General features: G+C 41.9%; 1 protein-coding gene across 1 annotated transcript in view; it reads right to left on the bottom strand.

Moving 5' to 3' along the window:
* Positions 1-16,626, bottom strand: part of loxl4 (lysyl oxidase-like 4) — a 62,415-nt gene that overhangs the window by 5,995 nt on the left and 39,794 nt on the right. Inside the window, exons 8-13 of the mRNA XM_014214833.2 lie at positions 16,432-16,586; positions 15,611-15,778; positions 14,391-14,553; positions 13,789-14,032; positions 9,728-9,843; positions 9,371-9,507 (exon numbers count right to left, since the gene is read on the bottom strand). Coding sequence (XP_014070308.1) covers positions 9,371-9,507; positions 9,728-9,843; positions 13,789-14,032; positions 14,391-14,553; positions 15,611-15,778; positions 16,432-16,586 — 983 coding nt within the window. The remainder of the gene's footprint in view (positions 1-9,370; positions 9,508-9,727; positions 9,844-13,788; positions 14,033-14,390; positions 14,554-15,610; positions 15,779-16,431; positions 16,587-16,626) is intronic.

The raw sequence follows: 16,626 nt of genomic DNA, 5'->3' as shown, positions 1-16,626 counted from the left end.
CGGATGGATGAGATCCCCATTTGCTCTTTGAGTAACAATCAATTTATAGAGTTGTAAAGATGTATAATGTCAAGACACTATAATAAAACCATTGTTTGTCCCATTGTGAGAAACATAAAATAAATGCTGGAAGACACTGCTTCAATAGCAGCCTGAGGAAAACTCATCAATAGTTTTGACTACTGTATGGAAGGTTGTAAGTTTAGTATAAATGTTGAGTAACAAACATATTTTCACCCACTGGGTGTACATGCTGAGAGTTGTATGGTTCGTCACAGGACTAAAGTATGGCCATTCCATATGCCCAACTGAGTCTCCCTATTTGAGTTATAACTGAACAATCTTTCAGAGGAAGCCTCAACCTGTTTGCTCCATTTCCACTTTTCTGTGCTGTTCATTGTAATGTCATTCTGTAAAAAAATGTCATGTTAAAATCAAAATCGATCACAATAAAAGCCTCAAACTCCACATCGCCTATGCAGTCTACCTCATTGGCTAAAATGACTCTTGGCCCTTTACTTAAAGAACACCCTTATGTTGAGTTGAGGACTTAAGCTGAATTAAAGGAGTCATTTAGTTGGAGGTTAAAAAGGTACAGTAGTTACAGAGTGCATTACCATGACTGTATACGTTTCTGTAATAGGTGCTATTCTGAGCTTTACCATGTTCTAATAGGCAGTTATTCGCCAGTCTAACAGTCTACTTTCACAGCTGCTGACATAGCCATTCTCTTCTGTAAGCCCACACACACCCGCGCGCGCACACATGCGTGCGAATGCAGGAAAACACAGGCAGGCAGGCTAAAACACACACAAACACACTGTGATAATACTGAGGGCACATTTTCCCTTATAGCCACTATGTAAACCTACTACACCCACTTTAAATACAGGCTGCAGCCAGTTACACAGGACAGCAACTCTAAATTTCACCAACAAAAAAACACCAGAACAACTTTTTCAAGTTTGAGAATACACAAAACCTGGCCTCTGTTGAAATTAGTGTTGGACTTTGTCATCTGTAGCCGGTTGGCTTGGGCCATCGGAATGTGTAACAGAGTGAGAAAAGGCCTGTAAGAACAGCAAAGGAATTTTATGGGGGGAAATTAACTGTTTCTAATGGAACTATTTCTAACCCTGCGTGGTTCAAGGACAGAGCTTCTAGATCTTTATTAAATGTCCGTCTCTCTCAAATGTAGAAATGTAGGTAGCAGTATCGCTGGATGCAGAGAAAGCATTTGATAGAATAGAAATGGTCGTACCTGTTCTATGCACTCTCTAAATTTAGTTACAGTCAAATCCCAGCAGTTTGATACCTAGTGTGTTACAGGTTATAAGAGCATTTGTCCAATTTTCTGGATATAAGGTGAATTGGAGTAAGAGTATTCCTCTGAACCACCACTTATTTCCGGCCCACCTGGGTACTGGTTCTTTCCTTTGGAAACCACAAGGCATGACATATCTTGGGATAAGTATCAAGTCGCCAGTTAATAAAATATTTGATCTAAAATGGACCAGGTCTCCTTAAAACCATTGGGGCCGACATTAAGAGATGGACAGTTCTACCTTTATCACTATGGGATAGAGCAGAGGTGATAAAGATGAACACACTCCCTAGACTATCGTTCCTTATGTCAGCTATACCATTTCAGTTCCCTCAGCACTGGTTTAAAGAGATTAACAGTTTATTTTCAAGTTTCTTGTGGAAAGAAAATAAACCTTGAATGAACCACAAAAAACTGTCCATGTCAAGAAACAAGGGTGGGTTAGGTGTTCCTGATGTGTATTTGTACTACTTGTCATAATGCAAGATACCCACTGGCATGGGGCTATAAAAATGGGGGAATAGGAGGCAACTGGGAGTGGCTAGAGGAAGAAATTGTGACAGAACATAAGTCGGTCTCCTTATCATCACTATGCTATTACCCCAAGTTCCACCGCAAGAGAGATAATCCACTACTTGAGTTATCTTGTGAAGTAGCAAAGATACTTCATAAAAGGTTATATATCAATGGAGCATCCCTCCTTTCATCTATAACATGGAACGATTCCTTGTTTACCGCAGGGGGGAAAGACACTGGCTAATATTACCTGGCAATGCCAAAACATCAGTCAGGTGGGGCAGGTCATAAGGGACGGAGAGATCATACCATTCCAAGAGCTGATATCAGAGTTTGGCCTAAATAACATAGCATTTCTACCCTATTTACAGCTTAAATCAATTCTGAAGTGTATTTCCTCAAAGGGTATGGATGTGGGATCCAGATATTTCAACTTCTGTGGTGTGTATGCCCTGTGATTGATCTTCATTTGAATAATGTCCAGCCATCAAAAGATTCTGGACTGAGGTAATGTTTTGTTGTTGTCTGAAATCGTGAATGTGTGTATCCCACTGTGTCCTCTAGTGTGCTTACTAGGGAGTAGGCTGGGTAATAGCCAAGTTAGAATCACACAACGCATTGCTCTGGCCCACCTTTTAGTCAAACGGACAATGCTTCTGAATTGGAAAGTGTGTAAACCTCGGTGTTTCAGCATGGACACTTGGTTAAAGGAGCAACCAGGGTTAAGCGCCCCGCCCAAGGGCACAAGGACAGATCCCCCACCCAGTCGAATCGGGGACCTGAACCAGCCACCTCTTAGCCACTGGACCAAGCTCCCGACCACCAGGCCACCAACCATCCAAGATCCCACCATAGCTCCCCACGAGAGCTGTCCCTCAACCATCCAAGACACACCCACAAGTCCCCCCCCAAAAAACTCCCCTTCCACCCCCCAAGCCCCCATCCCCCTCTAACCCAACCAAAACCACCACCCACCCAATGCACCAACAACCAACAAAAATAACAAAAGACAAAAAACTGAGAAACAAACAAAAACAACAGAAAACAATACAAAAATAAAAAGCATCAAGAACAACAAAAATCAAAACTGCAAGTCCAACTGTATGCGTTTGTGTGCATGTTTGGCACAATTTACATGTGTGTGTGTGCATTTGAATGCGAGTATGTGTATGCATGTGTACGCACATACAAGCGCTTGCGTGGCATCAGCCTCAGGCAAACAGGCATTGGATGTAACAACGTTCCTTTTTAGTGTCAGTTAAGTTTAAACAATATTTTTTTTACATTTTATCTTTGACCATCATTCTATCCCCCGCCGAGCAACTTCACTCCCACTTGTCTCCAGTTCCACATCCCACCCTCAGTTTCCCTCTGCCCATCCCACTTATCTCTTCTGGCCACCCACTTCGGATTTCTACACTTTCTAAATGTCTTTCAAATATGCTGTGATGTTTAAAATAGAATTTGAATCTATCTAATGAAATAGAATCCACAGACTGCAAGTTGAAGATAAATAATTTTACTAAAAGTATGAGTATACTAGTAATTGACTGACCAGGTTTCTCCAAAACTTCCAAAAATGCTATTTCCGGGTCAATTTTAGAATAATGTTATGCTTTTTTGCCATTCCGGAATCTGAGACCAGAAACAGGCTACCTAAGGGCAATACCAGAACAAATGGCCTATTGATTCTGTATCCTCGCAACAAAATCTGCAGAGCTGCGATGGTTGTATGTCTCAAATATTCAACATTTTGTTCGTGGCAAGAATTCTGTACAATCATTTCAGCTGAAAAATATGAAGTGTTGAATCTTGCGTCGTTTTATATATCAACTCATACACCCTGTGCCATGGAATCGGTAGTGGTGTAAAAATACTTTGAAGTACTACTTAAGTAGTTGTTTTGGGTATTTGTCATTTACTTTACTATTTATATTTTGTCAACTTTTGCATTTACTTCACTACATTCCTAAATAAAACAATGTACTTTTTACTCCATACATTTATCCTGACACCCAAATGTAGTCATTACATTTTGAATGCTTAGCAGGACAGGAAAATGGTCCAATTCACACACTTATCAAGAGAACATACCTACTGCCTCTGATCTGAGTTTTGGATTGTACCCCGGGCTATCCATAAAACTTTTGGTTTGCTTAATAAGCAATTTGAAATTATTTATACTTTTACTTTTGATACTTAAGTATATTTTTGAAATTACATTTACTTTTGATACTTAAGTATATTTAAACCAAATACTTTGAGACATTTACTCAAGTAGTATTTTACCAGGTAACTTTTACTTGAGTCATTTTCTATTAAGGTATCTTTACTTTTACTCAAGTATGACAATTGGGTACGTTTTCCACCACTGGGAATTGGTACGTCAAAAATGTCTTCCTAGTTTGTTACGATGGCGCCGGAGGGGAGGGCTGAAAAAGATCAGGGTGCCTTGTGAGGATCAGACGACGAGTGGCTAATCTGCCCTTGCCTTCCGTCCTGCTAGCTAATGTTCAATCACTGGAAAAAAAATGGGATGTGCTGAAAGCACGTACACTACCGTTCAAAAGTTTGGGGTCACTTAGAAATGTCCTTGTTTTTGAAAGAAAAGCAAATGTTTTGTCCATTAAAATAACATAAAATTGATCAGAAATACACTGTAGACATTGTTCATGTTGTAAATGACTATTGTAGCTGGAAACGGCTGATGTTTAATGGAATATCTACATAGGCGTACAGAGGCCCATTATCAGCAACCATCCCTCCTGTGTTCCAATGGCACATTGTGTTAGCTAATCCGAGTAAAAATTCAGTTTTAGGTCAGTTAGGATCATTACTTTATTTTAAGAATGTGAAATGTCAGAATAATAGTAGAGAGAATGATTTATTTCAGCTTTTATTTCTTTCATCACATTCCCAGTGGGTCAGAAGTTTATATATACTCAATTAGTATTTGGTAGCATTGCCTTTAAATTTTTTAACTTGGGTCAAACGTTTCAGGTAGCCTTCCACAAGCTTCCCACAATAAGTTGGGTGAATTTTGGCCCATTCCTCCTGACAGAGATAGTGTAACTGAGTCAGGTTTGTAGGCCTCGTTACTCGCACACACTTTTTCAGTTCTGCCCACACATTTTCTATGGGATTGAGGTCAGGGCTTTGTGATGGCCACTCCAGTACCTTGACTTTGTTGTCCTTAAGCCATTTTGCCACAACTTTGGAAGTATGCTTGGGGTCATTGTCCATTTGGAAGACCCATTTGCGACTAAGCTTTAACTTCCTGACTGATGTCTTGAGATGTTGCTTCAATATATCCACATAATTTTCCATCCTCATGAAGCCATCTATTTTGTGAAGTGCACCAGTCCCTCCTGCAGCAAAGCACCCCCACAACATGATGCTGCCACCCATGTGATCACAGTTGGGATGGTGTTCGTCGGCTTGAAAGCCTCCCCCTTTTTCCTCCAAACATAACGATGGTCATTATGGCCAAACAGTTCTATTTTTGTTTCATCAGATCAGTGGGCATTTCTCCAAAAAGTACGATCTTTGTCCCCATGTGCAGTTGCAAACCATAGTCTGGCTTTTTTATGGCGGTTTTGGAGCAGTGGCTTCTTCCTTGCTGAGCGGCCTTTCAGGTTATGTCGATATAGGACTCATTTTCCTGTTGAGATAGATACTTTTGTACCTGAATACTCCCGCATCTTCACAAGGTCCTTTGCTGTTGTTCTGGGATTGATTTGCACTTTTCGCACCAAAGTACATTCATCTCTAGGAGACAGAACGTGTCTCCTTCCTGAGCGGTATGATGGCTGCGTGGTCCCATGGTGTTTATACTTGCGTACTATTGTTTGTACAGATGAACGTGGTACATTTCTCCCAAGGATGAATCAGACTTGTGGAGGTCTACAATTGTTTTTCTGAGGTCTTGGCTGATTTATTTAGATTTTCTCATGATGTCAAGCCAAGAGGCAATGAGTTTACGCCTTGAAATACATCCACAGGTACACCTCCAATTGACTCAATTGATGTCAATTAGCCTATCAGAAGCTTCTAAAGCCATGACATTTTCTGGATTTTTCCAAGCTGTTTAAAAGCACAGTCAATTTAGTGTATGTAAACTTCTGACCCACTGGAATTGTGATACAGTGAGTTATAAGTGAAATAATCTGTCTGTAAACAATTGTTGGAAAAATGACTTGTGTCATGCACAAAGTAGATGTCCTAACCGACTTGCCAAAACTATAGTTTGTTAATAAGACATTTTTGGAGTGGTTGAGAAACAAGTTTTAATGACTCCAACCTTATTGTATGTAAACTACCGACTTCAACTGTGTTAGCAAAACTGAAATATTTTCTGCTGATTAAAGAAGTAATAAAACTGGACTTCTTTACACTAGTTGAATATCTGGAGCATCAGCGTTTGTGGGTTCGATTACAGGCTCAAAATGGCTAGAAACAAAGAACTTTCTTCTGAAACTTGTCAGTCTATTCCTGCTCAGAGAAATGAAGGCTATTCCATGCGATAAATTGCCAAGAAACTGAAGATCTCGTACAACGCTGTGTACTACTCCCTTCACAGAACAGCACAAACGGGCTCTAACCAAAATAGCAATAGGAGTGGGAGGCCCCGGTGTACAACTGAGCAAGAGGACATGTACATTAGAGTGTCTAGTTTGAGAAACAGCTGCCTCACAAGTCCTCAACTGTCAGCTTCATTAAATAGTACCCACAAAACACCAGTCTCAACGTCAACAGTGAAGAGGCGACTCTGGGATGCTGGCCTTCTAGGCAGAGTTGCAAAGAAAAAGCTGCATCTCAGACCAATAAAAAAAAAAAAATTAAGATGGGCAAAATAACGCATACACTGGACCTAGAAGACCAGCATCCCGGAGTCGCCTCTTCACTGTTGACGTTGAGACTGGTGGACCCACACATTGACAATGGCTCTGTACCGGTACCCCCTGTATATAGCCCAGCTATTGTTATTTACTGCTGCTCTTTAATTATTTCTTATTCTTATCTCTTACTTTATTTCAGGTATTTTCTTAAAACTGCATTGTTGGTTAAGGGCTTGTAAGTAAGCATTTCACCTGTTGTATTCGGCGCATGTGCCAAATAACATTTGATTTGAGCTATTTTGTATGGCACCCCTATTTTTGTTGTCTTTGTGAATATAGATAGATAGATAGATAGATAGATAGATAGATAGATAGATAGATAGATAGATAGATAGATAGATAGATAGATAGATAGATAGATAGATAGATAGATAGATAGATAGATAGATAGATAGATAGATAGATAGATAGATAGATAGATAGATAGATAGATAGATAGATAGATAGATAGATAGATAGATAGATAGATAGATAGATAGATAGATAGATCTACTGATCCTAGATCCTCACTCCTACATTCTTTGTCATTTAGCAAACACTCTTATCCAGAATGACTTGCAGTAGTGAGTACAAGCATTTTCATATATTTTTTCGTACTCCGAGACACTTTGTGAATACAAGCCCTGAATGGTGCACCCCACTGAATAGGCCCTGGAGTTTGAATTACTGTAGATTGTACAACAGGGGCTTCCTTTGTCAAAACTATAACTTCTCCACTAGTTACACGCATCTGGGCAATTTCACGGTAAGGTAACAGAGTGACACTGAGACTCAGATTTTTCAAATGTATGTCAAGCCACAACCAATGATTGCAAAGTTAAATAAACCATACAACTGCACAAAGACTACTTTTAACAATTTCCACTGATCATTTTACAAAAAGAAATGTACTTAAAGAACAAGTTTGTGCTGTTTATGCCATCATTCTGTTACCCAACTTTGCATCTACACTGTTCTTCAAGAAAATTTGTTTTTGTAAAATTTTCTGTTGAAAAAGTTGTATGGTTTGTTTAACTGTACAATTGTTGGTTTTTGTTTGACATACATTTTAAAGTGAAAAATCGAAGTCTTAGTGTCACTCTGCTACTGTGGAATTGCCCATCTCTATCACTCACCCCTGTCCTCCTCTTCCTCCTAGTCTCCCAAGCACTCTCCTCATCCTCTCCTGTTCTCATCCTCTCATCCTCTCTTCTTCTCATCCTCTCTTCTTCTATCCTCTCTTCTTCTCATCCTCTCTTCTTCTCCTCCTCTCTTCTTCTATCCTCTCTTCTTCTATCCTCTCTTCTTCTCCTCCTCTCTTCTTCTCCTCCTCTCTTCTTCTCCTCCACTCTTCTTCTATCCTCTCTTCTTCTATCCTCTCTACTTCTCCTCCGCTCTTCTTCTATCCGCTCTTCTTCTATCCGCTCTTCTTCTCATCCTCTCTTCTTCTCCTCCTCTCTTCTTCTATCCTCTCTTCTTCTATCCTCTCTTCTTCTCCTCCTCTCTTCTTCTCCTCCTCTCTTCTTCTCCTCCACTCTTCTTCTATCCTCTCTTCTTCTATCCTCTCTTCTTCTATCCTCTCTTCTTCTATCCTCTCTTCTTCTCATCCTCTCTTCTTCTCATCCTCTCTTCTTCTATTCTCTCCTCTTCTCATCCTCTCTTCTTCTCATCCTCTCCTCTCATCCTCTCCTCTCATCCTCTCTTCTCATCCTCTCTTCTCATCCTCCCTTCTTCTCATCCTCTCTTCTTCTCATCCTCTCTTCTTCTCCTCCTTTTCTCATCATAGCTGTGGCAGGGCCACCACCTATAATTAAGCCCTGCTCTACATGCCTAAAATACATGTCCATGTGTGTGTGTCCGTGAACATGTGTGTGTGTACGTCTATCACAGAGACATGCAGGGTGATTAAATAAAACAGGCTGTGACACTTAGAGAGTGTGTGATGAAACAGGGAACCGTCTTCACTGTAACCTCTCAACTGACTCCCATGGCTTAGGTAGCACAGTCTTTAGGGAACGAATTTTACCACAACCCCCCTATCATTAGCAGGGAGTAATTAGGTAGTACCAGTAATTACGGGGGTGCTAGTTTCCCTGTAACCCCTCTCTCATCAGCTAACAGATATCAGTGAGTTTTACTGGGGGAGCTAGTCTCACCATAACCCTCATTAACAGATAGAGTGTTTCACTGTAGCAACGTTGACTGTTACCCATGGCTTTCCCATGGCTGAGATATAAAAAGAATCGAGAGCCTAATTGGCCCCTGGGACGGCATACTGGGATTAGTAGTCTGAGACAGAAGTGGTGGCTGATGGGAGTTGGAGTATTTGATGTATCCTGAGGTGACGCCCACAAGGACACTGCTGATGAACATGAGACAGGGTCATGACAGAAAGGAAGTGTGCGTGTGGGGAGGGGGGGTTAATACAACATAGCAGTCTCTCATGGTATCACATATCACAGAGGGGGGTCTGCAGACCTCAGTCACATGTCAAATACTTCAACATACTTTTAAAAAAATGTGCGCGGTACAAAGGAACCAATGAGATAGTCTCAAAAGTGCGAACTTATAGCTTAATCAAGCACACCTGTGTGTGTGTGTGTGTGTGTGTGTGTGTGTGTGTGTGTGTGTGTGTGTGTGTGCGTGCCTGTACCTGGAAGATGTAGTCTCCAGGCTTGACATCGGTGATGTCAATCCACTGACAGTCGATGTCGTGGCGATACGTATCCCAGCAGCCCACTGAGATGCCCTGGTCGCCCATGTTGTAGCAGGAGAAACGCTTATGCAGACCTGACACACAGACAAGAAGAGTGACAATACTCTTCAACGTTTTTGGAGCCAGTTTCAGTGACTCAAATAAATAAAATAAAAACAGATTAACCATGGTCCAGGAATAATTCAGGTCATGGACAGCATATGAAGCCAAGTTATTTAAAATAAATGGTTGTTATAAATGTTAATAGCATGTGACATTGCTGTGGCATCCATGTTAATAACATGGTGTTATTACCTTCAGGGCAGTATGTATCCTCCAGACAGAAGCTGGCCTTGTGTCCCTCAGCTATTCTGGTTCCATTCAGAGTCAGCAGGTCATAGTGGGTGAACACCTCAATGCTGTGGTAGTGCCTGGTAACACAGAATAATAGGGTGTGTATGTGTGTGTGTTTCAGAATGACAACAGTAGGTCCCCATGTCTGGTAGCCTAGTGACCTCACCACTAAAACATGGGGCAGGGTGTCAGAGTGACACCTCTCATAGAAGCTTGTTTTAGAACTTGCTAGGTAGCACCGCTCACACACAGAGCTGATTACACACTCACAGTGAATGGGGGGCATTGAAACTCACTCACCCACACACACATTCATGCATTCACGTGCACACACACAGGAACATATGCATGCAAGCACACACGCACACATGCATGAACTAAGACATGCACGAACATGTGCAGACACAAACACACCACTCCTGTGTTATTGGAACAGATTAAGAAAGGCGGGGCGGCCCTGTACAACCCCCAGACTGTGTAACACAGAGTGGCTCAGTTATATCTCAATTTATCTCAATGTACTCATTAAGACACACACAGTCATTACACACACACATTCAGTGGACAGCTAATGAATCTGGGTAGATGACAACATGCCGCCAGGCCACCCGCAACCTGCTGGAACAGAATACACACATACACAGAACTCTACAGAGAACACACCTAGGAGGGTTAAATGACTCCTTCTTCTCCGATGACGACAGTCAGAACACACTCTCGTTATCTGACAAGAAATGGCTTTAATTGGGGGCAAAAGTTCCTGACTGGATAGAAGACCAGGATAGAGGAATGTGTCACATGTATAGGTGGGGAAATGATGTAATTTATATCAAAGTAACTGACCAACAACGAACTAAGGCCATTCAACAAATACTGGTTTCTATGTGACCCTATGAGCCAGTTTTTATACAAACGCCATCTACTAACTTACATTGAGGTCACAATAGGTTGAATATTTTGTTAGTGTCAGCAGTAAGAAAAGTGATGCAACGAAAGTGAGGCGTCATTCGCTTGCAATGTTCTGAACAATGACACCCACTAAGAGACAAGTACAACAGAACAGCAAAATGTGTATTCATAACATTATCAAAGCAAAGCTTTATGTGGGCCATACGTTTCCGTGAGTAAGGTTCTGTACAAACAGCAGTTGTTCTACTTAATGACATTGAGGTCATACCTTCACATGTTTTCTAACCTGTCAGTAACTCAATTCAGTTCAAGTCAATAAGACATTATTCCTCCCACACAGACCTCTAACCTGTCACTAACTCAATTCAGTTCAAGTCAATAAGACATTATTCCTCCCACACAGACCTCTAACCTGTCACTAACTCAATTCAAGTCAATGAGACATTATTCATCCCACACAGACCTCTAACCTGTCACTAACTCAATTCAGTCAAAGTCAATAAGACCTTATTCATCCCACACAGACCAATTTGTCATGTCCTGACCATAGTAAGATGTTATTTTCTATGGTAGAGTAGGTCAGGGCGTGACAGGGGGTGTTTTGTGTTTTTCTATGTTTTGTATATCTATGTTTAGATTCTAGTTTTCTATTTCTATGTTGTTGTTTTTTGGGATGATCTCCAATTAGGGGCAGCTGGTCCTCGTTGTCTCTAATTGGAGATCATACTTAAGTAGTTTTTTTTTTCCACCTGTGTTTGTGGGTAGTTGTCTTCTGTTTAGTTTATGTACCTGATAGAACTGTGCACTTTCGTTTTCGCTTTATTTTTTCTTTAGTGTTCTGAGTTAAAATAAATATACATCATGAGCAATCAACACGCTGCGCTTTGGTCCCCTCTCTACGACAGCCGTTACACAATTATGTCCCACAAGTGCCAATTATCCCATTACAGCTGTACAATGCAAGTCTGTGGTGATGGTTTCCATAATAGTGCAACTTAGAAACATTTACCTGAAGCATGGTCAGCCAGAGCCACAACTTCCACTACCAACTACTTATAATGACTGACAACCACAGCTAACCACAACAAGCTGGCTGTGTCGATCTAGGATCAGGACTCCCACAGCCTCCCCTGGACTGTAACTAAGGTCGTTGTCCCGGGTTTGGTTTCCTGGAGCGTTTGTGAGAATTTTACAAAATATATTTTGCTTTCACTAAACCTGAAAATAACTGTTTCTGAATGTGATTTGCGAGACGCACATTCTACATGACATTAGCAAGCCAGCTTGTTTACAACGGGCAAAAAGTTCCACACGACTTGCGCTACCTGGTACTCTGGTCCTGGATCTTGGACCCACTACTCACGTAGGTACAGGATTCATTTCAGCCAGGGTTTATAGCATGGATCAGGATACTTAATGCCCCAGAATCCAGATCATAAAGGGGATATGTGAAATCTCCCTAACACCTACATATTATATAGAGTTGGGAATTGCCAGAGACCTCACGATACGATTTTATCACTATACTTACGTTCCGATACGATATGTATTGCGACTCTCACAATTGTATATGTATTGCGATTTGATACTGTGATTTTATTACGATTCAATGTTCCAAACATATTGCTCGCCATATGTCTGCTGCAGAGGGACAAGAGAGAGCCATGAGAAAATAAAAGTGCTGAAAACAAATTATGAAAGAGCTATGAAGGAAAAATAGTGGAGTTTTGATGCAGGTACAGAAAACTATTGCAAAAATAACTATGCTTCTGTGAAAACAATACAAAACAATATATCGTACAAAATTATATCCCCATATGTAACTGTATCAACCACATCCCCTTCATAGATGTCAACCATATCCCTTTCATAAAGGTCAACCACATCCCCTTCATAGAGGTCAACCACATCCCCTTCATAAAGGTCAACCACATCCCCTTCATAAAGGTCAACCACATCCCCTCCATAGAGGTCAACCACATCCATAGAAGTCAACCACATCCCCTTCATAAAGGTCAACCACATCCCCTTCATAAAGGTCAACCACATCCCCTTCATAGAGGTCAGCCACATCCCCTTCATAAAGGTCAACCACATCCCCTTCATAGAGGTCACCCACATCCCCTTCATAAAGGTCAACCACATCCCCTTCATAAAGGTCAACCACATCCTCTTCATAGAGGTCATCCACATCCCATCCACAGAGGTCCAACACATCCCATCCATAGAGATCAACCACATCCCATCCATAGAGATCAACCACATCCCATTCATAGAGATCAACCACATCCCATCCATAGAGATCAACCACATCCCATCCATAGAGATCAACCACATCCCATCCATAGAGATCAACCACATCCCATTCATAGAGATCAACCACATCCCATTCATAGAGATCAACCACATCCCATCCATAGAGGTCAACCACATCCCCTTCATAAAGGTCAACCACATCCCCTTCATAGAGGTCAACCACATCCCCTTCATAAAGGTCAACCACATCCCCTTCATAGAGGTCAACCACATCCCCTTCATAGAGGTCAACCACATCCCCTTCATAGAGGTCAACCACATCCCCTTCATAGAGGTCAACCACATCCCCTTCATAAAGGTCAACCACATCCCCTTCATAGAGGTCAACCACATCCCATCCATAGAGATCAACCACATTCCCTTAATAGAGGTCAGCCACATCCCATCCATAGAGTTCAACCACATCCTCTTCATAGAGGTCAACCACATCCCCTTAATAGAGGTCAACCACATCACATCTATAGAGTACAGTGATATAGTAATACAGCTCATCACAAGTATAGCAATATAATATTTCAGCTACTACTAAGTATATGGCAATGCATTGTAAAACTACAACTACCACAATCCCTACATGAAGCAAAACAGGACAACAAGTACAATACCTAAAACTAATATTTCTGGAACTACAAAGCCCCTGACCCTCCAAAAATACCAGTGACACTGGTGCCATGTCCAAGACTTCCTGGTAGCCCTAGGTCTAAAGTCAGCCTGCATCATGTTCATTATGCCAAAGGCTGCAACTACCACAAATCATATAGACATCATAAAACTACAACTCCCACAACACCTCTTACCTATGACATGCGTGCCATGTCCAAGACTCCCTGGTAGCCCTAGGTCTGAAGTCGGCCCGTCCCATGTTCATAATCCTGGAGGAGAATCGTAGCAGGCGGCGGTGTCCGTAGGGCCAGTTCATTCTGGCAGCGGAGGATGACAGACAGTTCTCCTCGTTGGCACAGGTCAGCAGGTGTAGGGGTCGGTCCTCTAGGTAGACTGTCTCCTGAACCAGTTGGGCATCTAGTACCAGGTCAGGGGCAGCTAGGGGGCAGAGGAGAGGGGTGAGTGGTTTGGGGTAATTTAGGCATGTATGGGGGTCAGGGGTGAAAGGTAAATCAGGTCAAGGGCCAATAGGTCAAGGGCCACTACGGGAGGGGTAGGTTAAAGGTTAATCAGAGATGATAAAACACCAAGTTCACATTCAGAAAGCAAACAGGAGAAAACCTTTTCAAGTGGAAGATTGAAAATAAGTGCTAATATTGGAGTTCAGGTACTTCAGTTTCAAACCATTTTCTCCCATTTCTTGACATTTGAACAGAACCCTGGGCAGGATCTGTTAAAGATTACACAGTTGTAGAGAGCTAGCCAGATGGACAGGTGTGCTTTGATAATGACTCACTCTCTGAACAGGTGACCCCTGCAGCATTAGTCCCTCCCCCTCGGGGACAGTGTACGTGGTTGTTACGGCGACACTGTTGGATTGACAGCTCAGTTCCAACACAGTGGGTTCCACTCAACACCAACTCTGCTGCGTTACGATCCCCAGCCCAATACCACGTCTCCTAGAGAGAGAGAGAGAGAGAGAGAGAGATGTTTGACTTTTGTACATTGCTTTTCTTTCCTCCATCATCCTGTGAATTGAAAGAAACATGCTTATTGAGAGTTTTTTTGTTCTACTTCATGGGTATTTCTACTATTGGCAAACGCCCCTTTCATAAATAACCCCTGTACTGTAGATGTACTGTAGATGTGTATATTTCTATTCCTACTCAAAATAATCTATTTATGGATAGCTGAGATTTTTCCTGCACCACCCATCCACTCACAGACTAGCTTTTGTAGAAACATAATGTAGATTGACACACACACACACACAATTAACACACACTTCCCCTTGGGGTATGGGTAGATACAGTCATTTAGCAATGTGCAGTATTTAGCTGCTGGTTGGTCAGGTGACGGTCAGCTGTGGAAATGGCGGTAGGTCTGCAAGTCAGTTACGTTATGACAAATTATAGCAAGTGTTACAAAGGATTATTGTAAGGCATTATGTTGTGTTGAAAGGCATTATACTGTACATGCATTATACATGCGATCATAACGCACTAATTCATATATATATATATATATACACACACACACACACACACACAAGGGAAGTCTGAAGTTTACATACACTTACGTTGGAGTCATTAAAACTCATTTTTCAACCACCTGAACTATGAAATAACACATATGGAATCATGTAGTAACCAAAAAAGTGTTAAACAAATCAAAATATATTTTATCTTTTGGATTCTTCAAAATAGCACCCTTTGCCTTGATGACAGCTTTGCACACTCTTGGCATTCTCTCAACCAGCTTCATGAGGAATGGTTTTCCAACAGTCTTGAAGGAGTTCCTACATATGTGCCTCAGAAAGTATTACTGAGTATTTCAGCTATCCGGTGATTTTTCAGGTTTGAGGACTCAGGGACACTCAGTGAGTTGATGGGTAAATTGTGGGAGTCAGGGTGTACTCTAGGGGTAAACTGAAATGGCACCATATTCCCACAATGGGCTCTGGCCAGAAGTAGTGCACTATACAGGGAATAGGGTTTCATAGGTGTGTTTCCGTACCTGGTGTGCTCGGGATGCGAACCCCAGACCCAGCTGTCTACAGACCACCATGGCTTCGTTGATCCCCCAGTTTTCACTGCAGACTGACCCCCATCTCTTACGACCCCCTACATCCATCAGTACCTCCACACGCCCCTCACCTGGCTCCCTGCCCCCCGCCAATCGCACCTAGGGTAGGATGAGGAAGGAGGGTAGAAGGAGGGAGGAGAAGAAGGAGGAGGGAGAAAAATACATTTCAATTCAGTATTTTCTCAACCTGTATCTTTCGCAAGTCAGATATTCATAATTATAAATATCTAATGACTCTATAATAATTGAATTGGTATTATAAACTGGGTGGTTCGAGCCCTGAATGCTGATTGGCTGACAGCCGAGATATATCAGACCGTAAACCACGGGTATGACAAAACATGTCTTTTTACTGCTCTGATTACACTCGTAAAAAGTTTATAATAGCAAAATGGCACCTCGGTGGTTTGTGGTAGGCACTGTTATATTGGCTATATACCACACCCCCTCAATCAATCAATCAAATGTATTTATTAAGTCCTTTTTACATCAGCCGATGTCTCAAAGTACTGTACAAAAACCCAGCCTAAAACCCCAAACAGCAAGCAATGCAGATGTAGAAGCACGGTGGCTAGGAAAACCTCCCTGGAAAGGCCGGAACCTAGGAAGAAACCTAGAGAGGAACCAGGCTCTGAGGGGTGGCCAGTCCTCTTCTGGCTGTGCCGGGTGGAGATTAATAACAGAACATGGTTGTATTGCTTAATTATATAATGTAAAGGTGTGTGTGTGTGTGTGTGTGTGTGTGTTCTAACCGTGCTGTCCAGGCCAAGCTTGGGGATGTTGCAGCGTACTGAGGCATCCTGGGTGTGTTTAAACGTCCAGAGAGGGACATCTTGGAAGTAACAGTCTAGGATAGACTTCTCTGTCCCCAAACACTGGACACTGTTCATATGGATAGGACCAGTACCTAGAGAGGGAGAGGGAGAAGAGGGAAGATGAGAGCATGA

This window comes from Salmo salar, chromosome ssa01, assembly GCF_905237065.1.
Source record: "Salmo salar chromosome ssa01, Ssal_v3.1, whole genome shotgun sequence".
NCBI lineage: Eukaryota > Metazoa > Chordata > Actinopteri > Salmoniformes > Salmonidae > Salmo > Salmo salar.
Note: the sequence above shows the minus strand (reverse complement) of the source record. Positions and strands in the feature narration are given on the sequence as shown.